The 21,245-nt window shown below is 34.8% G+C and overlaps 6 protein-coding genes across 18 annotated transcripts; 4 read left to right on the top strand and 2 right to left on the bottom strand.

Moving 5' to 3' along the window:
- The first annotated feature begins 57 nt into the window (after positions 1–57).
- Positions 58–1,502, top strand: LOC145945922 (UPF0598 protein CG30010). Of its 2 annotated transcripts, none has more exons than XM_083055197.1 (4): positions 58–678; positions 779–827; positions 895–1,115; positions 1,193–1,502. In XM_083055197.1, the coding sequence occupies exons 1-4, from the start codon at positions 616–618 to the stop codon at positions 1,436–1,438; spliced, it is 579 nt and encodes a 192-aa protein (XP_082911323.1). In that variant the 5' UTR covers positions 58–615; the 3' UTR covers positions 1,439–1,502. The 2 variants fall into 2 exon arrangements, with proteins under 2 accessions (XP_082911323.1, XP_082911322.1); XM_083055196.1 differs by having other exon boundaries at positions 58–683.
- LOC145945914 (angio-associated migratory cell protein) lies at positions 1,425–4,165 on the bottom strand. Of its 3 annotated transcripts, none has more exons than XM_083055180.1 (8): positions 4,060–4,165; positions 3,550–3,784; positions 3,198–3,457; positions 2,959–3,106; positions 2,664–2,875; positions 2,304–2,489; positions 2,041–2,219; positions 1,425–1,631 (listed from the first exon to the last, which is right to left on the bottom strand). In XM_083055180.1, the coding sequence occupies exons 1-8, from the start codon at positions 4,096–4,098 to the stop codon at positions 1,559–1,561; spliced, it is 1,332 nt and encodes a 443-aa protein (XP_082911306.1). In that variant the 5' UTR covers positions 4,099–4,165; the 3' UTR covers positions 1,425–1,558. The 3 variants fall into 3 exon arrangements, with proteins under 3 accessions (XP_082911306.1, XP_082911307.1, XP_082911308.1); XM_083055181.1 differs by lacking the exon at positions 4,060–4,165 and adding an exon at positions 3,857–3,996; XM_083055182.1 differs by lacking the exon at positions 4,060–4,165 and adding an exon at positions 3,882–3,996.
- Positions 4,166–4,941: 776 nt separating this feature from the next.
- On the bottom strand, positions 4,942–6,301 carry LOC145945918 (thioredoxin-related transmembrane protein 2 homolog). Its single transcript, XM_083055192.1, has 5 exons — positions 6,083–6,301; positions 5,821–6,001; positions 5,562–5,745; positions 5,273–5,468; positions 4,942–5,165 (listed from the first exon to the last, which is right to left on the bottom strand). The coding sequence occupies exons 1-5, from the start codon at positions 6,299–6,301 to the stop codon at positions 5,067–5,069; spliced, it is 879 nt and encodes a 292-aa protein (XP_082911318.1). The 3' UTR covers positions 4,942–5,066.
- LOC145945916 (N(4)-(Beta-N-acetylglucosaminyl)-L-asparaginase-like) lies at positions 5,545–10,005 on the top strand. 8 transcript variants are annotated; one of them, XM_083055189.1, is made up of 8 exons: positions 5,545–5,685; positions 7,348–7,503; positions 7,593–7,749; positions 7,830–8,055; positions 8,119–8,417; positions 8,833–9,050; positions 9,741–9,778; positions 9,869–10,005. In XM_083055189.1, the coding sequence occupies exons 2-8, from the start codon at positions 7,362–7,364 to the stop codon at positions 9,926–9,928; spliced, it is 1,140 nt and encodes a 379-aa protein (XP_082911315.1). In that variant the 5' UTR covers positions 5,545–5,685; positions 7,348–7,361; the 3' UTR covers positions 9,929–10,005. The 8 variants fall into 8 exon arrangements, with proteins under 8 accessions (XP_082911315.1, XP_082911314.1, XP_082911313.1 ...); XM_083055188.1 differs by having other exon boundaries at positions 5,547–5,685; positions 7,332–7,503; XM_083055187.1 differs by having other exon boundaries at positions 5,547–5,685; positions 7,329–7,503.
- On the top strand, positions 9,886–12,854 carry LOC145945913 (protein Red). The gene is made up of 2 exons (XM_083055178.1): positions 9,886–10,374; positions 10,498–12,854. Exons 1-2 carry the CDS (start codon positions 9,886–9,888, stop codon positions 11,563–11,565), a joined length of 1,557 nt encoding a protein of 518 aa, XP_082911304.1. The 3' UTR covers positions 11,566–12,854.
- A 748-nt stretch (positions 12,855–13,602) lies between these two features.
- Positions 13,603–21,110, top strand: LOC145945911 (cytosolic 10-formyltetrahydrofolate dehydrogenase). 3 transcript variants are annotated; one of them, XM_083055174.1, is made up of 8 exons: positions 13,603–13,843; positions 14,844–14,901; positions 15,790–15,931; positions 16,191–16,425; positions 17,271–17,950; positions 18,106–18,520; positions 18,746–19,404; positions 19,777–21,110. In XM_083055174.1, exons 3-8 carry the CDS (start codon positions 15,796–15,798, stop codon positions 20,352–20,354), a joined length of 2,703 nt encoding a protein of 900 aa, XP_082911300.1. In that variant the 5' UTR covers positions 13,603–13,843; positions 14,844–14,901; positions 15,790–15,795; the 3' UTR covers positions 20,355–21,110. The 3 variants fall into 3 exon arrangements, with proteins under 3 accessions (XP_082911300.1, XP_082911299.1, XP_082911298.1); XM_083055173.1 differs by having other exon boundaries at positions 15,784–15,931; XM_083055172.1 differs by having other exon boundaries at positions 13,604–13,843; positions 15,787–15,931.
- The last annotated feature ends 135 nt before the right edge of the window (positions 21,111–21,245 follow it).

The raw sequence follows: 21,245 nt of genomic DNA, 5'->3' as shown, positions 1-21,245 counted from the left end.
TCGTATCTCATCTCTTCAATCTCTCACCATCTCTCTGTCTCGCTCTTTCTCTCCGTCTCGCTCTCCTTTCTCTCTCTGTCATGCGTTTGCATGCGGAGAGCGAAAAGATGACCGAGAGTTTCGTTAGATGACTCTGATTCATGTTTACTGATTGTTGATAAAATTGCACGTAGAAAATAATTGAGATAATTAGGAAAAGAAAATTTATTTAATTAAATAAGATTACACGACAGACAACTTGTGTCAGTTTGCAATAATCGCGAGAAAAGTTCGATAAGGATGTTTGCAGACCATATCATAAAAGATATGGACTTTATATACATATTTACATACAACATGACAGAACAACATTGGACTGTGATAAATAATTAACGCGTCTTTAAATAACAATAACTATGATACTTGTTTACATTGTTATAAGAAAAATTCATATTCCTTGTCTCTATATACAATTCTTCAAAATTTCAATAAACTATTGAAGAGAGAGCTTTGTACATCTTAGGTTACATCTTGATTATTAATTATTAGTTATTAAAATGACATCGATATTTAATATGCGTTTTGGTTTCCTCGCAAGTCGAAGATTTCCTTTTTCTAAGAGGATATACGCGACATATGTTCAAGGACAATCTCCTCAGCCTCGTGTGCGGGAGTACTTTTATTATATTGATCATCAAGGCATGGTATTTTTCATTTTACTATTTCTCTGAATCAAAACTTTTGCCATTAACAGCTGAATTAGCATTTCACAAATATTATAATACTTTTTTCTTTACAGTTATTTCTGGATGACGTTCGTATAAGGAATTTTACATCGTGCTTTAAAGGTATGCAACAATGTTTATATTAATTGGACACGCACCATCATTCATGTGTGCATAAACTATGTTGCAGATAAAAAATTCTTGGCATTCTTCTTTAAGCATCTGAAGATAAATAATACTGGTCGTTACACGGATGATTTTCCGTTCTTGTCTATCTGCGGTGTGGAGAGAAACTATACGAGATGTGACGATCTACCATTGGTTTTTACAAAAGTGATCCAGAAGTGTAATGTAGAAACTAGTGCAGAGGAAGATTGGTTCAGTTACGCACATGCAGACGACTTGCTAATGGTAATTCTATAAATCTATATACAAAAATTATTATAATTATTATAATTTTATCCGTGCTTTATACTAAAATGTCATAGGTGCCATTTGAGCCACAAAAATTGTTCATGAACGTTAATACAGGAAGAGTGTACCATCCTGCATTGGAAAAGACGGGTGGGATCGGCTTGGTGAGGTCGAATTTAGCTATCGAATTCAGCGCTTTCTTTGACTTCGAAAATGGTCAAGAAAACGCGCCGACACATTTCACATGGAAAGATAAACGATACGAGCTCGATACAGTATGGTACAGAGACAAACTGACACGAGGAATTAGACAAAAATAATGAAATTTTATTTATAATTTATAAAGGAATAAAAATACATATTCTATAAATCATTTTTGTAAATGTAAATGTAAAAATATATATATATATATTCCTATATTTCTAATTGCCTATGTCTCATTATATTATAGACGAGATATCAAAGATCCTGGCGGTGGCGTCGTCGGAAACTGTCAATACCTTTTTCTCATCACTGAAAAATATATATTGTTAAACATCACGGGAAATATTAAACATTTTGCAAACAAATTTTTGAAACAGATTTTTAAGGCAAAGATCAATAATTTTAAATGCTCAAGAATACTACTCGCAAAATGAATAGAAATAGTTGATTATTACTCGTGTTATGATCGATTGATAGTCCTCAACAAATTTTATGATAATTATTCAAGTTCACAAGTAGTTATTTAGTTTGATAGAAATGCAATCAAGATTGATAAACCAATATATGTTTCTTTTAAAACCTTTTTCATATTTTATTATTTATCATATATTGTTTCATATTAATAATATTTTTCTTTCCTGTAGTTTTATAAATCTCTATTTCTATTATATATCTCTATGTCTATATCAACTAGTAAAATCAATTGTCAATGACTTACTCAGATATATGTAAATCAAGTATAGCTGCTTTATGGCCTGAGAATAATTTGAGACAGCAACCGGCTCTTGCATCGAAACATCTTAATATAGCATCTACTCCTGCTGTGAACAATGTCGATCCACTGGTCCAAACAAGCTTTGTAATGCCTCCTTCTTGTGTAGTTTCATACCTAAGAACCTGAAGAAATTCTCGACTTAGAACAGCTTATTTTGGCAAAAGGTAATATAATACTTATATGTAAATATAAAGAATATGATATACTTGTTTAGAAATATCCCATATGTAAAGTTTTCCAGAGGAATTCTGTTCAATTGTTCCAGTTGCAGCAACAGGAAATGTAGGATCTTTACAAAAGGCTGCAGTTTCTATGGTAGCATTATTTACATTATCTTCTTCACTAGTCTCTGCTTTATTTTTAGGATTCAAATCTTGAAGTATACAAGTTATCTGAAAAACGTTTTAACATTAAGTTTTCAAGCTATAGATTGATCATCTATATAGAAAGTTTAAATTATAATCGACTAACTAAAACTTTTATACACAAAGGAATTTATTCATCTATTCTGTGTTAGAAATTCTTTATATGTATAACATGAAGCAATCTGTAGAAATTTTCTTTACCTTGCCGTTATGCACTGTGCTTAATATAGTCTTGCCGTTTAGTGATGCTGAAATCAACAAATTATTACTCGTGTGACAGTCGAGGGCAGTAATAGCACTTGAATGTCCGTGTAATTGTGTCGGATCACAGGGTGTAGTAGACAGTAAGGTATTTGCTTTTAAATCTAATACACGAATTGTGCCACTGTTGTATCCCACCACAGCATGTTTTCCTACAAGATTTAGACTTTAAACATGAGATATCCTGCTTACTAATTAAGTAATATTTTCTAATAGTAATATTTTCATTCCATACCATCGGAAAGAAATAGACCAGTTTCTGCTTTATCACCATATCCCTGTGCAAAGACTTTGCAAGAACCTTCTGGTACTTTAAACATGTGAACTCCTCCTGTGTCTAAGCCTACTAACAAGATGTTAGTGGAATTATGCCACTTTATCCACTACACAGAATGATTGAAATAATTATTAATAGATTGTTGCAGATATACATGAAGAAATATAAAGCCTATTTATTATTGAAGAACTGCTCACGGTAATATCATCTACGGCAGCCTCCCAAACACAAGTTTTGTCGCTTAACTGCCATAATTTTATTGTGCCACCCATATCGCCGGTAGCCAGGTATGTATCATTGTAGTTAAATCCGGTGAATATAACGCTGTCTTTATGACCGGTGCAGTCGAGAATAATTTCTCCTGTGATTGTGTCCCACAGGTATGCCTTGTCCTCTTCACTTCCTGTCGCAGCCAGCTCGCTGTTCTTACTCAACGAGCAGCAGAACACTGAATGAGCTGAAGTGAATTTTTATAAGATTAGTCTAATGAGAGAGTCTCTATGTGTCATCGATAATTTATCCCATTCGAAGATCGAAGGAGCTTCTTACCGGATGAATGACGACGAAATACGTGCAAAGCATCGTTTCTTTGCGAGGCCTCCTCCTCCTCCTCCATTGAATCCTCCATCGGATTATCGCTGTCATTTTCATTCATCGAATCTGCACTGTCATCACTATATCTCGCCTCTTCCAATAATTCGTCGACAATCTCGTCTACGTCTTCTACAGGGATCATGTCTTCATCCTTAACCTCGGGCGAAAGCGGCGGAGTATGTTTATCCATCTATTGGAAAATTATCATTAATCACAGGTACACTAATTAATCGATTTAGTAGTATAAATTTTAGATATTAACCATAATAGATTAAATTATTCTTTACTTCGTTTGAAATAAAATGTATGTACACGTGTTTTCTGGCTTTGAGGTTATTTAACACAAGGGTCTTTAACTAACGCCCTCTCTAATATTGACAGAATATAAAATTTAGAGGACATCAGTTTCTTGAGAATAGAATAAAAAAATTTTATCAAAATTTATATATATATATATATATATACCAGGTGTCCCATTTTAAAGAACCCACTCAAATATCTCATTGTCAGAAACACTGTGTTAAATCGAAAAATGTTTCCTACAAAAGTTGTAGGGTTTCGAGGGGGACATAACATATTTAGTAATATTCATTTGACTTTGGGCGGCGTCTCCAAGGTTAGTGAAGGTTAACCTTAAGTGAAGGTGAGAATGAATTTTGAAGAAAATAAAAAAATGCTTCAGATAAAAGTTGTTCAAATTAATTAGTAGAAAAAGATGTTATAATAAAAAATATGGGTTTCCATTTAAAAAATTTATTCTCACCTTCACTTGACCTTGGAGACGCCGCCCAAGGTCATATGAATATTACTATGTTATGTCCCCCTCGAAACCCTACAACTTTTGTAGGAAACATTTTTTGATTTAACGCAATGTTTCTGAGATATTTGAGTGGGTCCTTTAAAATGGGACACCCGGTATATATATATATATTAGATAAATATATATATATATATAAAAACTTATTGTTAGAGGATTTCAGTTGCTTGAGAATAATTTGACTGTCAAAAAATCTCATCAAACTTTATTAGGTAAAAAGAAGAAGACATGAAATCAACTATCAATTAATTTTATATAATTAGAGATAAAACAAACTAATAAAATAAGTCTGCTAATTGAAATCTGAAAAGTAGGAAGCTTAGCTATCTGATATAAATTTGTGTTTGTTTGAATGCGATTTGACAGGTGACAATTATAAAAGAAAATGACATATTAACATTTATAATATCAAGTTTTGTATGTTTACACATGATGGCACATTCACATTAAATACAGGATACTGCTGTAGCAATCTGCGATGATGCATATTATACACAAATGACTACTGGAATATAAATGAAATTCGAGTATTACAACAAAAGCAATGAAATATATTTATAATTCTACACAGTAGAAGCCACTAACTGAAGTTCGCTTAGATGTGAATTGCGAAGGACGTTTCTTTATTCATAAAATACTTAAGTTAAATGCTTCATTATTCTGCCTTTAGCGACTTCTTCTCTTTTCTCTTGATAGGATTCTTCTTGCAATCATTATAGATATTATTGAAATCAAATGCAGCCTTTACATTGTCCTGAAAAGTCGAGAAAAATAAATAAAGAAGGAATTATATTAGCTAGATTATATAAAATAAAGTATAAAAGTCGGAATTTAAAAGTTACACCCTTGAATGAGACGTACTAGCGAGAAAAGAAATTTGACAAGCTTCCCCTTGTGATCCGCGTACGGACGTCGCTCTACTTCCTTGCCATCTTTAAAGAGTATTAATGTTGGCAATTGCTTGCTTGTACTCGCATCGCTGACATGATACTTTGCTGCTGCATCTGGATATCTTCCAATATCAACTTTACCAAACTTGAAATTCTCCAATGCATATCTGTATAATAATTCTTCATGTAGCAATTCACAAATATATAGACGAGATATTTTTCAGTGGTTAGAAAGGAATTGGAGGCTCTGAAGCACTTACTCTGCGGAGAGCTCAGAAAATATCGGGGCAAAAGTCACGCAGGCTGGATTCCATGCCGTGTAAAACGTCACCAGCCAAACCACTCTAGTGTCGCGTAATTCCTCCTGTAATCCATTGGCTCCATGTAAGTAGATTACATTTTCGGGCCCTTGATATGTCGGTTCTGGCAGCACTAATCCGCACACTGAGTATAAGCATTATGTGTTATTTTCGACACAGTAATTTATGAGACTTTAGTGTTTCATGCATCTCGTCTTACGTATGAAAATAAATGCAAATACAATGCCCATCCGCACGTCTGCATAAAACCATAAAATCAAGTTTGCCACTTTTGTATATACAAAACTAGACGTCAAATAATTTATCATGGTCACACTGCCAGTTTTCCTTGTCCTTATCATGATGACAATCATAAGAAAGAATAGAATTTCCGTCTCCCTCTATAAAAACAGATTTATTATTAACAAAATAAAATTAGATATTACTGAAATTGTTATAAAAATAAATTGTAGTACACTCACCCCATTGAGCTCGCAGTCATTTTGAGTAAATATATAATTACAGATTATAGGAATGCGCTTCGATAGGATATACGAGACGCTGAGAAAAATATTTATCAAGTAATACGGCTTTACAAGCAGCTTCAGATCTTTTTTGAAGGACATTTTGTGTGAAATCAGAAATTGAGAAATTATGTGGCAGCAGGTTATACAACTTTGTGAGGTGTATCGAATTAGCATAAAATATTATCACACGATTTTATTGTACGAATTTATCTCAGGAGATCCGTTCCTTCTTTTTCTTTCCCCGACAATTCCTGAAAACGCGAACACTATAATAAGAATCAATCAGCTGTTTTGCGTCAGCTGTTTTGCGCGATCATGAAAGTGGGCGGGAGAGAAGTGTGTCGATAATCTTTGCACAAAGAAACGAGATTGCTGTCACAATAGCGATTAATTATTGTACATTATTTAGTCGTGTACATAAATGTAAACGTTACACAACGTGACACCAAAACACATCGTGCGATAAATGTGTATTGCATTCGTATTCGGATGTGTAATTTACGGGAATGGAAATGTTTGGGATTAAAAGAGAAAAGAAATAGGTTAGTGAATTAGAATAGAGCGAAAATTGATGTTATCCTTGTAAAAACAATGATAATCTCTAATATTTTGTAACAAAAGTTTAATGCACAACCGACTGGCGCTCATAATTGTGGAGCCATCGAATCAATGTCTTTATTGTGAAGTTTTCCTTATTTTAATTTTACATTGAACTGTGTAATATTTCTATTTTGCGTGCAAACGACATTAGAAAAAGAATTGAAAAAAATTTTTAGAAAAAAATCGCTTGCTTTTCAATAATTTTAAAATAGATAAAATCAATGCAGAGAAAAAATTCTGAGAATACAATATAAGATTGTTTGCAATGCAAATTTTTTAGACACCTTATATATTTTCAAACATTAGCATTAGTGTAATGGAAAACATTTCGGAATTATATTATTATTGCCAACATAATGTTATAATTATAAATATTTTAGGACAATTTAACAATATGTTTCAGTGATATAAAAATAAATTGAGATTTCAAGATATAAATGATTCTTTGATTGTTTATATTAGTAACAATAGATTAATACAGCATGATAATTTTATCTACTTATAACAATATATAGTATCAATATGTACTCTCTCTACTTATCAAAGATATTTTCTCCCTCCGCTTTCTTTTGTACAAAGTTCATGCTATATCTAATAGTAGTAGCATTGGATATTTCCAGAGATTGCAAGAAGGATGAAGCTCGTCAATTTTATAGGAATCCTGTTCCTCTTTGAAGCTTGTTTGCTCATTGATGCAATTGACAAGCCTGATGTTTCCCATAATTCCTTACCCGTGATAGTGATCACCTGGAATTATACAACTGCAACAGAGAAAGGTATATTGATATATTCTGACATTAAGTTGACAAGAGAAATAAATGACAACTTCTTTGATAATTAAAAAATTTTCTTTATTATTTTTAAGCATGGGACGTGATATATAATCAGAAGAGAAGTGCTCTAGATGCAATAGAAGAAGGATGTGCTCTATGCGAGGAGGAACAATGCAGAAAGACTGTAGGATTTGGTGGCAGTCCGGATGAGGTTGGAGAAACTACACTGGATGCTATGATTATGGACGGGTAATAAAAGCAATGACATATCTCTTTATTCAAGTTAAACTATATTATTCAAATATTTAAGGAATATATTTCTTCCACAGAGTGACAATGGATGTAGGCGGAATAGGAGGATTGCGGAACGTAAAGAGTGCTATTTCAGTGGCTCGCAAAGTGCTGCACTACACAAAACATAGCTTATTGGGTGGACAGCTGGGTACAGAGTTTGCTGTGAAGATGGGATTCAAGAAAGAATCTCTAACGACAAATGTATCGTTGCAAATGTGGACGCAGTGGAAAGCAAACAACTGTCAACCCAATTTCTGGAAGGTACAGAAAGAAAAAATCTAATTTCTTATAATTATTTCGCTGATCTCTTCTCGTTATTTTTAGAATGTTGCGCCGGATCCAACGACCAGCTGCGGACCTTATACGCCGAAGAATATACAAGAAAACAATGATAATTACGAAGAATTGACTGGAAGCGAGGAAAATCACGATACGATCGGTATACTCGCGATAGACTCGCAAGGACGTACAGCGGCCGGCACTTCCACAAACGGTGCCAACCATAAAATACCCGGCCGCATCGGGGATTCTCCTATTCCGGGAGCTGGAGCATACGCCGATCAAGAAGTTGGCGCGGCAGCTGGTACTGGCGACGGAGATATTATGATGCGGTTTCTGCCGAGGTATCATTCATACATATTTTTTAGCTTTACTGAGCTAAAATTTATAAATTCTATTTTAATTTTGATTTTTAAATTTTTGTAAATTAAAATATATTAAAATTTTTATTTCTGTGTCTATATATCTTATAATATAATTTTATATATATGTATATTTTTTTATATAATTATTTTTTATAATATATATAATATATATATATATATATATATATATATATAATGTACACACACATAAAATTTATTGTAATTCTTTATAATAATTTTTTTATGTTATATATATAGAGCGTAAATACTTAAATAATATAAAATGTAATATTTTTTATCAGTTTTATGTGTTACTACTATCATGTGTATTATCATATATTTAGTGTATTTATTTATGCATATTATATAAAATTAAAGTTAATATTTTTTATAGCTTTCTGGCTGTAGAGGAGATGCGTCGTGGATTAACGCCGGCTGCAGCTGCCAGGATAGCGGTTAATAGGATTATTCGGCACTATCCCACATTCTTTGGCGGAGTAATCGCCTTGAACAAAAAGGGAGAATTTGGAGCTGCATGTAATGGAATGGAAGAGTTTCCATTTTATGTCGCAGATCCTACCTTGGGGCCAAAGTTACTTTCAGTTGAATGCAGTAATTATAATCCACATTGCTAAGGGAAATGCAAATTGCTGATTTGCATTCACTTTATTTAAGCTCAGTTATATGTGTCTCCAGTAAATATCTAAAACAATAAAAAATAAGATGAAGAACCAATAGAGTTATCAAATAATATAGAGTATTTCTATAATGATTTGAAAAAGGTATAAATAAAAAGGTATAAATTTATTAAACTTACAAATATCTAAGCAAGCATTTGTATAAATTCAATGCAAGTATTATCAGTGATATATATCATAATATACATTGTAATATAGTAAAAATAGAATTACAAATTCATTTTATTTTACACCTTGATTTATATCTTCCTCAAACAATACTTTATAGAAATGGAATACAAGAAAAATAATAATACAATTAAAAAAATTAAAAATTAGAAAAATAAAGTTTGCAATTAGATTACAAGATTTTCTTAATTTGTTCAAAAAATTAATTTCTAATCTAATTTTTTAGGGCATAATATTTATTTTCATTCTATTCTATCAAATAGAGTAAAAATCTGCATTTATCAAGTTTAGCATTTATCATCTGTTGATGACATAATTATGTGTGGCGCTGAAGGAAGGAAAAGTTAGTTGTGTTGATTACATATACACGGAATTGTCGCCTGATTTCGCAGCTGATATAAATTTTACTCAATTCGACTTTTTTAACATCATATAGCTGGGATCGGTTGTATTTCTTACATCTTTTCACAAAAGGTAAATATATTATTTGTTACAATATTTTAAAATCATTCTCCATACGTTTTTCCAAGATCTTACTAATCCTAACCTCATCTCTGATATAAGAAAAACAACCGGACAAAATGCCAGAGACGGAGGAAGAGGCGGGTATGTCAGTTCGTCTGACGAACGACGACTTCCGAAAACTCCTGATGACCCCGAGGGCGTCGGTGCCCTCAGCTACTCCAACTTCCGTACCAGGCACAGCTAGGGATGCCAGCGCAAAGACAGCCCAAACCCCCCAGGTCAGTGGGGGCAGTCGGGCGGAGCTGCGAAGGAAGAAGAAGAGCTTCTATGCAAAGCTGAAGAAACAGGAGGAGGACAAGATGGCAGAGCTCGCGGAGAAGTACAGGGATCGCGCGAGGGAACGCAGGGACGGCACCAATCAGGATTATCAAGCCGAAGATCCTATGAACAATGCTAGTGCTTACAGAGCTGTTGCACCGGATCTAAAATCTGGTATGGATGCTGCAGAGCGCAGGAGACAGATGATCCAGCAGTCTAAATTCTTGGGTGGTGACATGGAACACACTCACTTGGTCAAAGGCTTGGATTACGCTCTTCTACAGAAGGTAATATGGCTTTCAACTTTATTACTCTTCATCATTGAATGATGAAGCTGTAAAAATAGTAGACAAAAGTCTAATTTTGTATTTAACACAGACCCAAATAAATAATACAACGCTGTTTTACAGGTGCGCAGCGAGATTGAAGCGAAAGAGTACGAGCAGGAGCAGGAGATGGAGAAGCTCGTGAAACCAAAGGAGAAGACGAAAAAGGAGCCGGAGAAAAAGGACGATGAGATGCTATTCAAGACGAAGATGGGCCGGCACGTGTACAAGACTGTCATGATCATGAAGTCCAAGCAGATCGAGAGGAACGAGCTATTCACGCCAGGTCGCATGGCGTACGTGATCGAGCTGGACGACGACAACGCCGACGTCGACATACCCACGACGTTGATCAGGAGCAAGGCGGACGTGCCGACGGTCGACAATACGCCGACTCTTACGACCAACGATATAGTGATCAACAAACTGGCGCAGATCCTGTCGTATCTGCGTCAAGGTAGCCGGCACAGTAAAAAGGGCAAGAAGCTGAAGGACGGACGGATCCGTGGCGATGAGAACGACGACATCCAGCCACGGCCGCAGGTCGCCGACGACAGCATCTACGGCGACATCGGCGACTATATGCCGACAGTGACGAGCAAGAAGGACGGGCAGTCGCGCGAGAAGAAGAAGGGCTTATACTTCGACAAGCCCGAATCTAATCTCGACACCGACGACAAGGCGAATGCTCCGCAATTGCCGAACGTGTTGCAGCAAAGTGCAGTAGTCGCGACGGACAATAACGCGCCGAAGAAGGGCGCGTTGCTAAATAAACTGGCGGCCGAGCCGGAAGGTTACGCCGAATGTTATCCAGGTCTAGACGAGATGCAGGACGCCATCGACGACTCGGACGACGAAGTAGATTACACGAAGATGGACCTGGGTAACAAAAAGGGCCCGATCGGCCGCTGGGATTTCGACACACCCGAGGAGTATAGCGAATATATGAATAACAAGGAGGCGCTGCCTAAGGCGGCCTTTCAGTATGGCGTGAAGATGGCCGACGGCAGGCGCACCAGGAAATACAATAAGGAGAAGAACGAGAAGGCGGAGCTCGATCGCGAGTGGCAGAAGATTCAGAATATTATGAATAAGAGAAAACCGACGACGACGATCGATGGCGCGTCTGAGTTCAAAGTACCACGGTATTAAAATACTTTAATAGTTTAATAAATATTTTAAAAGTATAATAAATTTTTAATTTAGAGACTAAAAGAGATTAAAAAGTAAGTTAATTGTGATTTGATAAAGTTATATTGAATATATATAAGAGCTATGTGTTAGTTATATTGACATTGAAAGTGATCCCAGTATATCCTACATGAAAAAGTTGTATTATATGCTGTATCATAGACTTACATTTAATATAAAATTATATTAATCTAATACAATAATTTATTTTACAAAATATTGTCTCTTAATAGCGTTAAACATTTATATATATAATATATATATACATATAGCGATAAACTCAATCAAGTAAAAAAGAAACAATTATACATAAAGCTTTTTATTATTCAAATCTTTATTAAATCTACGTACAATGTTATATTAATTAATAAGTAAAACAGAATCGTGAAGCTGTGTAATAAGTTTGTTATTGATAATTTAATGCCACAAATATACAACGCGATAAACATTTTAATAAACATACGTTCGATGACGTTTTTAGACTAATTCGTTAGTTCAGCAGTTCTCTTGTGTTTTTCATTCTTGCAATAAAAATATTTAAGTAAATACACATACACATATATGTAACCGGTTTTCCGGCATAAAATGCTTATTGTGCACTCTTTGATTCTAGGAGTTTTAAACTTATTCTTTTACTGTTGTATCTTATGGACTTCACAGAGCAATGTAAATTTGATTCTTTTGTAATACGAGAAAGATATACTTTTATTTATACAGGATGACGCCGAGATAAAATTTATTGTATTTGTCTGAAAGGAAGATATGCGACCCTCTTCTCGAAACAATATAGTATAATTTAAACGATTTTTTATGAAGCAAGGTCGGGGAATGATGTAACACAAGAGGTTACAACATATCTGCTGTATGGATATATAAAATTTGATAGCATTATGAAAATGCGTGTTTCACGATAAGGATCTTTTTCCGGTGCGTAGAATGTCTCGAAACCGCTTTAAAGCGGTTTTACTAAAGACTATCTCGGGTTGGGACCTTTCCCTATTTACGACTGATCGATACCGGGGAATCTTTTCCTCGAAACTGGATCGAGTCAGTTTGGACTTGTATCTTGCGTCGAAAGTCATTGGCGTCACGAAAGAAGTATTTTTTCATTCGATTATTCCGATGACGAATTTCGAAGTGTAAATATTTTACAATGAAATAATGTTAATATGTTGTTTTAGACAAGTCTGCGTCATAAATACTTTTCTTGTGTACATCAGTTTGAACTTTTAGATGAATTAAATAAAAAAGAAAAAGTTATAATGCGCACGTACATATAGCTTTTTCTCATTAATCAAATATTTATTAAAATGATATATACCTAAGATTATATAATATTAAAATTATATATAGCTGATGTACATAATATTTTATATTAATAGAATACAAATACAAATTCTTGAAGCTAATAAGTTTCAGCTAATATATATGGTATATTCATAATGCATTTTTATATTCAAGATCTTATAAGTATGACCTTAGTGGTCTCAAGATTTGATCTGGTCAAGAGCATCTTATACTTGAACAATCTTGGATATAAGAACGGATTATAAATACATGTCTTATAAGTGTCGTGATTATTATATATTTATCATATTCGCCATTATATACATATACATATAATATGACACACATAATTTTTATAAATATTTGACTACAAGAATATTTTTTTAGAATAATTCTCGTTCAGAAAATTCTCTTGTTCTTTAATTTATTCTTACAAAAAAATTATATACTACATTTAATAACAAATGTACTAAAAAAAGCGCTCAAACAGTGTAACCAGATATGCGTTTTATCATTTTTTAATTTTTAAATGTTGCATATGTATTCTTGATGTTATATTTTATTGTGTGTTATTGAAAAATTTATGATTTACATTTGTATTTTGATAAATTGTCCAAATGTAAGTTTAGTCACAGCATTCTCGAAATATATCAGCAGCGGAGTCTGAAGATAAGAAGAATGCCTGGAAAATAAAAATTTGTGATGTTCGGCATAGATCTTGACCCTAGCATGCGAGAGATATCGTCGACATTATATAAACGTAGCCGGTTTTGCCCGGGTACGCAATCGTTGGAATCGATTCTACGGTGGAACCGCTCGCGTTCTGTCATCGTGAGTGCAGTCAGTGAAGAAAGTGAAGGCGCAACAGTTGGACATTAGTGCACTTGCGCTTCTGGAACTGATGCTGGGTCTGAGAAATCTCATCTGGCGGCGCAACTTCGTCTTGGATATCGTAAGTCCCGATGAGTTTGATATATCATCAAATTGGAGAAACAAAAGATACTATTGTTTAAGAGAAAGAGAGAAGAATTAGATAAAGACTGAAGAGAAAATATTAGCACGTTGAATATCGTATAAAGATCACGTTGATGCACATTTAAATATAAATTGAATTATATTGATAGAAATGTCACATGAATTAATCGATTAAGACATGTATGTGTGTAATAATATATATGCGTACATATACAAATATTAATATAACGATAATTATTATTTTAATTATTATTTAATTTTTATTTTAATTTAATTTAATTATATTATTTTAATTATTAAAATTATATTATATTATATAATTTATTATATCATATATCATATTGTATTATTAACATACATTATATTATTATTATTATTATTTTAATAATTATTTTTTTATCATTATAATTATTTTATAAAATTTTTATTATAATTTTTATTTTATAAAAAAAATTATTGTTATTACATTAATATCTATATAAATTAGTTATGAGTTTCTTTACTCTCTTTAAACTGAATCAGCGAAAATGTTACTGATTAAAGCAATGATTTCACTGATCTTTAAAAACACTCACATTTTGCTCCTCCGTCTTATGTTTTATTGATTACACTGGAAATCAGTAAGATTTTATTGAAAAATTAGCAACTAACTGATTCGTTTCAGTGAGATTTTACTGTTTGAAACCACTTATCAATGACGATACAGCTGATTTCCTTTAAGAGAGTAGCGTAATACACAATGTGAATATGAAGTTGAACAATTTGCCAATTGATTTATGTAATGAAAATATTTCCACGTGATACTCAACGTGTTAATTTATGCTATTATTTTATTTAATTGATAATATATATTTAATTAATTAATTAATATTTTTTAATTAATTTTTGTATATGTGTGGTGATCGGGGTGTAATGATAAATGATGCTTTTGCGATTTATTCTGTAAATAAGCTTCGTAATTATAAATTTTTTTACAGTTTGCTTAAAACCGCTCTACTAACATAATATATAGACGACGGATTAAATCTTGGGAAGGTATGTATAAATCGAACATTATTTATATAATTACTCCTTATTCATTATTCAATTAATCGTGCACCTATATGATAATTAAATAAGTTGCACATTATTAATCCTTGGATGATCGCATGGAATGTAACTAGTTTCATTCATTGTGAAATTTTTATTGTTGGAGAAGTCTTTTTTAATTAAAATTAAAAATTTTAATTGAAATTAATTTTCTTTACTTCAGAAATTATGTTAAAGATGTCTAATAAAATTCATAAAATCGAAGAGAAAGGAAAATTTTGTCTTTATATTAACATTTATAAAAAAAATACTCTGGGATGTAGTTTCAAATTTTGACGCGATCGTTCAAGAGTTAAAGGATAAGACTTTTTTTCCGGAAAAAGAAAGAGATTATAATGTTTATTATCACCAAATAAAGATAGACACATTTGTGTTATCGTATTTTGTCATTGGCGAAATGAAAGGTGATCAGCCACAGAAGTTAATCACAAAAAAGACACGTAGCTGTAAGGAACTCTTAGGTATTTAATAAATATTCGATCTATTCTTTAAAATTTCTCGAACAAGAGTTTTCATTCTGTTATTCTTTCTCTTGCATCGGAAATCTTATTTCGTGGAATTACACTCTCTTAAGATTAAGCGACAGTTAATAAGTATAACAATTAATAAAAATGTTAACTTATTAAAAGTTATATATTTAAAATACTAAACTATATTCTCCGATAAATAATAGATAGCATAATGTGTAGATACATGATTTACACACGTAAAATTTTTCTTTATAATATATATTTGAATCAGCTGATTGTATAAGATTTCTTTAACTTTTTTATAGAAACTTTATATTATCAAGATATGTATAAATTAATAAAAATTCTTTCTACGAAGTAGCAGTCGAGGATGGCGCAGCTCAAGGTGGCTATCATCGGACAGAGTCCTTTTGCAGCAGAAGTCTACAAACTCTTGCGGCAAGATGGACATCAGATCACCGGAGTGTTTACAATTCCGGATAAGGGAAATCGCGAGGATCCTCTAGGTAGAAAAAATTCCTACAGTCTTGCATCAATAAGATATAATAATATATATATCGTGTAAAAGAACAGATATTATAATCCGTATATTTATATATATTTAAATGTAATATATAGATATTAATTATCTCTCGGAATCATTCGAGCATCCCTAGTGTAATTTTCACTCTTCCGAAAATCTTTGATAGAATATAATGGAGAACATCTTAGAGATTTAATGAGAGTCATTTCGTTCGCTTTGTTATCGTATTTCTTAAATTTCAGCTATCACCGCCAAGGCTGATAATACACCGGTTTTCAAGATCAAAGCCTGGAGGAGCAAGGGCGTGGCCTTGCCTGAAATCTTGGACCTGTACAAGAGCATCGAGGTGGATCTCAACGTTCTTCCCTTCTGCACCCAGTTCATTCCCATGGAGGTCATCAATCATCCCCGTCATCGTAGTATATGTTATCATCCGTCCTTGCTACCCAGACACAGAGGAGCAAGTGCCATAAGCTGGTGAGTCATCGTCTCGATCTAATAAGAGCTAATAAATGGCGTCCCTTAATTTTTATCAGAAATTTTTCAACAGATCTACGAACTACGATTCGAAATATCTTGCTAAAATTTAAATTCCAATATCGGGATATTTTTTTAAGGATTGTTATTATATTATTTTGCGCGTCGTTATGCAATTAAATAATCGTTGGCTCGTTACTCGATTTATTTTCAATCTTTATACTTTAATATTAGCTCTTATAAGTCGGCTACAGAGATATTTCTCGATATATCTTCGCGCCGGAACAACCGGTTCGCCGTGGTTTTTCGCGCTCTAGATTACGCAAAGCGAGACCACTTTCTCACTGAAAATATGTTGACGATAATACGCGAGTTCGCCGTACGATTTCGCCATTCAATGATATTACGTGAGTATAATATGTATATCGTGCACTTTTGACCTATGAATCGATATCGTATCGCGCATTTTCGACGCGTTATCCTCTCGGGCAAAAATGTGCGTCTCTAAAAAATTTTTTATGATAATTTTCTATGGTAATTAATATTTTTAAGCTATAGTTTGTAATGGAGGAGAGAAAGGGGAATTTATACATTCTCATATGATAGCTAATATTTTTTTCATGTATATTTTTATTAAATTAACAACGATGTGCACTTTTTTATTATTGCATGACAATAATAAAAATAATATATGAATTATATATTTAGTATAATAAATTAGTTATAAAATAAAAATTATTATAAATAGAATTATTTTTTTTATATAATAATAATTTTTTTATTACAGTAAAAAATAATATAACTACACTAACTACTTTTGTTAATAAATCTCTATCTTATTCCAGGACTTTGATCCAAGGAGATGAAACCGGAGGATTCTCGATCTTCTGGGCGGACGACGGTCTGGACACCGGGCCACTTCTCCTCCAGAGATCCTGCAAAGTGAAGCCCAACGACACGGTGGACAGCCTGTACAACAGCTTTCTCTATCCGGAGGGTATCAAGGCCATAAGTGAAGCTGTGGATCTCGTGGCCAAGAAACTGGCGCCCAAAGTACCGCAAACCGAGGAGGGTGCGACCTATGATCCGCTGCTGAACAAGAAGGAGCTTCAGAAGATCGATTGGACCAAGCCGGCGAAGCAGGTTCACGACTTTATTCGTGGTCTGGACAGTACACCGGGTGCCTGGACAACATTGAACGGCGAGGAGGTGCGTCTCTTCGGCTCGTCCCAATGGAACAACGGCAGATTACCGGAAGTCGAGACGGAGGTCGATCTCGAGGAACAAAAAGGGATAATTCATCCGGGCGGTCTGCTGGTCAAGGCCGGCGACGGACAATACGTCAACGTGGAGAGGATCAAGCTCGGCACCAAGACCATTCAAGCTAGTAAATACGGACAGACCAGCGAAAGCGAGATCGTGGAATTCACGGAAGAAGAGCTGAAGATCGCTGAAGGTCTACGTCGAATCTGGACGGACATTCTCAAAATTGATATCGACGACGACACGGATTTCTTTGCTTCCGGTAAGCGTTTATATATAATAATATACATTATAATACAATGCAATAATAATAATATAATATAATATATAATAATATATAATATAATATATCATAATATAATGTATAATAATATAATATAATAATATAATAATTTTTAAATTTTATCTTGATCTCAGGTGCGGGCAGCATGGACGTGGTGCGCCTGGTCGAGGAGCTTAAAGACATTTTCGGCGTCAGCTTGCAGAATACGGACGTCTTCATGGCGTCGGTATTCAAGGAATTAGCCACGACGATCGTTCTCGCCGCTCGAGGAAACGTAGCCGTGAAGGAGATCAAGTACGATGCGGTGGTGGTAGAGGCGAACAACATGACCCTGAGATTCCCCAAACAGCTCTTCATCAACGGCGAGTTTGTCAACGGTCACGGCAAGCCAGTTGACACGATAAATCCCCACGACGAGAGCGTTATCTGCTCGGTGGAAAGCGCGTCCGCCGAGGATGTCGATCGAGCTGTCAAAGCTGCTAAGAAGGCCTTCGAGCAGGGCGAGTGGGGTAAAATCAGCGCCAGGGAACGCGGAGCATTGTTATTCAAGTAAGCCTAATGACTCCTAATTTATTTTCCATTTAATCTTATTTTTGATCATCAGCAAATCTTTTTTTTTTTTTTTTGGAAGAATGAAAAGTGATGAGAATTCTTAGAATTTTTATTTAATTTTATTTCTGGAGATTAATAAAGATCCTTTTTTAATCAATAAGATGAAGATTTCAATCTCCAACGCTTGTTCTCCACTAATGTTTCTCTCTTCGCTTTTTTTAGATTAGCAAATTTGTTGGAAGAGCACAGGGAGGAACTGGCCACCCTGGAATCCATCGACTCCGGCGCGGTCTACACCCTCGCTCTCAAGACTCACGTAGGTATGTCCATCGAGACGTGGCGATACTTCGCCGGATGGTGCGACAAGATCCATGGTTCGACCATCCCCATCTCGCACGCGCGTCCGAATCGAAATCTGACGTTCACGAGGCGCGAGCCGATCGGCGTCTGCGGTCTGGTCACCCCGTGGAATTATCCTCTGATGATGCTCTCGTGGAAGATGGCGGCCTGTCTGGCGGCCGGAAACACCGTGGTGATGAAACCGGCCCAGGCCTCGCCGCTGACCGCCCTAAAGTTCGCCGAGCTGTCAGTGCGCGCCGGAATCCCACCGGGTGTCATCAACATCGTCTGCGGTTTCGGCAGCGCCGTCGGAAACGCCATAGTCGAGCATCCGTTGATCAGAAAGTTGGGTTTCACCGGTTCTACACAAGTCGGCCAGACCATCATGAAGAGCTGCGCCGACAGTAACCTGAAGAAAGTGTCGTTGGAGCTCGGCGGCAAGAGTCCCCTCGTCATCTTCGAGGACACTGACTTGCAGCAGGCGGTCAGGATCGGTATGGGCAGCGTCTTCTTCAACAAGGGCGAGAACTGCATCGCCGCTGGTAAATAAACGCTTATTTAATGTTTTGCTATTTGAAAAGTTGGACATATTTTCTACAGATGATCACGTAATTTTGTTTCTAGAAAATAAATTTTCTAAAATAAATATTTAATAAATAAATTAAAATTAAATTAATATTTGAAATTTAAAAAATTATTGAAAGTAATTAATTTACAAAATATTAATTTATTTGAGTAAAAATTATTAAGGTAATTGATAATTTAATTTAATAAAATTTAAACAATATATAAAAATATAAGTATAAATAAAATTTTTGTATTGAGGACAATTATTGGGGGGAAGGTTTTAATTTTAAATATTAAATACAAATTTCTTATTATGTGTGTTATAATTCTTATTACTCGACCTTCAGGACGACTCTTCGTCGAGGAGACCATCCACGACGAGTTCGTGAGACGCGTGGTCGAAGAGGTGAAGAAGATTTCCATCGGCAATCCGTTGGACAGGAGCACAGCTCATGGACCGCAAAATCACAAGGCCCATCTGGGGAAACTCTTGCAGTTTGTGCAGATCGGGGTCGAGGAAGGTGCCACATTGGTTTACGGCGGCAAGAGATTGAATCGTCCTGGCTGGTATTTCGAGCCGACCGTGTTCACAGACGTCAAGGACGACATGTACATCGCCAAGGAAGAGTCATTCGGGCCGATCATGGTGATCTCCAAGTTCAGCTCGAAGAACACCGACGAGATGATCGCGCGAGCGAACAACACCGAGTTCGGCTTGGCTTCGGGTATCCTTACCAAGGATATCAGCAGGGCGCTTAGATTCGCGGAAAAAATCGAGGCTGGCACTGTGTTCATCAATACGTACAACAAGACGGATGTAGCGGCTCCCTTCGGCGGCTTCAAGATGTCCGGATTCGGGAAGGACTTGGGTCAGGAGGCGCTTAATGAGTATCTGAAAACGAAAACGGTCACCATTGAGTACTAATGAATTATGAGAATCATATTCTTGGAGTATCTGTTGTAATATAATATTTTAGATACATGTATATTTAATGACAAAGCTCGATTTGCATCAGAACGTACAATAATGCCTATAACAATGTGGAACATTTATGCGCAATATTGTATGTACATTTCTTTAAATCTCTTGAAACACATATATATACATCTCCGCACAATAATTTATCCATCGAATTTTCATGTTACATATATCAATTATTTATACGAATGAACTTGTGCAATTTTTTTCTAGGCATCTCTCATTTTGTTCTATCTTTTTGCTCCTTCATTAAAATTTATTGCGCTATGATACGCTTGACCGCTTCATTAATCTTTAATAAACACATCTTGCGACTTGTCAACGATATGTTTACGAGATGTCTCGAGAATGATTATTCGCACATATTATTTGCGATCGTCGAGAGAAAAATCTCACTCGTGGGAAAACGCAGCGAAACTAGAAACGCGTTTTAAGAGTTAACAAAGAGAGAATACGCGTAGAGCTATCGCTCCCACGCATACGGCATATGTACAAACAGTTTTTATGACGGATCTCTCTCCTGAAGCTCCAGATGTTGCGTGATTTTTTGTCCCGGAACGCACAAGTGTGTTTCTCCTCGCCTTCGTTCCTCGATCGACCGATCGCGCGAAAGGTCAGCCGTGAATTATATTTCGAAGATAGAGAACTGGGAAAATTATAAGAAAAAAACTGATATCAGCGATTTCTTTTTTTTTTTAAACGGAGAAAAGATATTTTTAAGAAATAAGTCGGATTATGTGAGAATTGAAATAAATATCGATAGTTTGAATAAATATATATTAGAAAATTTTGCCGATTGTGAATAAAACTATAATACACACTTAAACAAATTAATTT

This window comes from Prenolepis imparis, unplaced genomic scaffold, assembly GCF_030444845.1.
Source record: "Prenolepis imparis isolate NDT839.2.m4 unplaced genomic scaffold, iyPreImpa1.0 SCAF_15, whole genome shotgun sequence".
NCBI lineage: Eukaryota > Metazoa > Arthropoda > Insecta > Hymenoptera > Formicidae > Prenolepis > Prenolepis imparis.
This window is presented reverse-complemented; position numbering and strand designations above follow the sequence as displayed.

What these genes read in the sequence shown, in the direction of transcription:
- LOC145945922 (XM_083055196.1), top strand. Translation starts at nt 537, where the DNA reads ATGACATCGATATTTAATATGCGTTTTGGTTTCCTCGCAAGTCGAAGA. An exon ending in TTTTACATCGTGCTTTAAAG is followed by an intron (nt 828 to 894) that starts GTATGCAACAAT and finishes ACTATGTTGCAG; the next exon opens with ATAAAAAATTCTTGGCATTC. An exon ending in ATGCAGACGACTTGCTAATG is followed by an intron (nt 1,116 to 1,192) that starts GTAATTCTATAA and finishes AAAATGTCATAG; the next exon opens with GTGCCATTTGAGCCACAAAA.
- LOC145945914 (XM_083055180.1), bottom strand. Translation starts at nt 4,098, where the DNA reads ATGAGATATTTGAGTGGGTTCTTTAAAATGGGACACCTG. An exon ending in TCTTTAAAATGGGACACCTG is followed by an intron (nt 3,785 to 4,059) that starts GTATATATATAT and finishes ATTTTCCAATAG; the next exon opens with ATGGATAAACATACTCCGCC. An exon ending in GCACAGTGCATAACGGCAAG is followed by an intron (nt 2,490 to 2,663) that starts GTAAAGAAAATT and finishes AACGTTTTTCAG; the next exon opens with ATAACTTGTATACTTCAAGA.
- LOC145945918 (XM_083055192.1), bottom strand. Translation starts at nt 6,301, where the DNA reads ATGCTAATTCGATACACCTCACAAAGTTGTATAACCTGCTGCCACATA. An exon ending in ATTTGCATTTATTTTCATAC is followed by an intron (nt 5,746 to 5,820) that starts GTAAGACGAGAT and finishes GCTTATACTCAG; the next exon opens with TGTGCGGATTAGTGCTGCCA. An exon ending in TTTTCTGAGCTCTCCGCAGA is followed by an intron (nt 5,469 to 5,561) that starts GTAAGTGCTTCA and finishes ATTATTATACAG; the next exon opens with ATATGCATTGGAGAATTTCA.
- LOC145945916 (XM_083055189.1), top strand. Translation starts at nt 7,362, where the DNA reads ATGAAGCTCGTCAATTTTATAGGAATCCTGTTCCTCTTTGAAGCTTGT. An exon ending in TACAACTGCAACAGAGAAAG is followed by an intron (nt 7,504 to 7,592) that starts GTATATTGATAT and finishes ATTATTTTTAAG; the next exon opens with CATGGGACGTGATATATAAT. An exon ending in GATGCTATGATTATGGACGG is followed by an intron (nt 7,750 to 7,829) that starts GTAATAAAAGCA and finishes TTTCTTCCACAG; the next exon opens with AGTGACAATGGATGTAGGCG.
- LOC145945913 (XM_083055178.1), top strand. Translation starts at nt 9,886, where the DNA reads ATGCCAGAGACGGAGGAAGAGGCGGGTATGTCAGTTCGTCTGACGAAC. An exon ending in ATTACGCTCTTCTACAGAAG is followed by an intron (nt 10,375 to 10,497) that starts GTAATATGGCTT and finishes GCTGTTTTACAG; the next exon opens with GTGCGCAGCGAGATTGAAGC.
- LOC145945911 (XM_083055174.1), top strand. Translation starts at nt 15,796, where the DNA reads ATGGCGCAGCTCAAGGTGGCTATCATCGGACAGAGTCCTTTTGCAGCA. An exon ending in GGAGCAAGTGCCATAAGCTG is followed by an intron (nt 16,426 to 17,270) that starts GTGAGTCATCGT and finishes ATCTTATTCCAG; the next exon opens with GACTTTGATCCAAGGAGATG. An exon ending in CACGGATTTCTTTGCTTCCG is followed by an intron (nt 17,951 to 18,105) that starts GTAAGCGTTTAT and finishes TCTTGATCTCAG; the next exon opens with GTGCGGGCAGCATGGACGTG.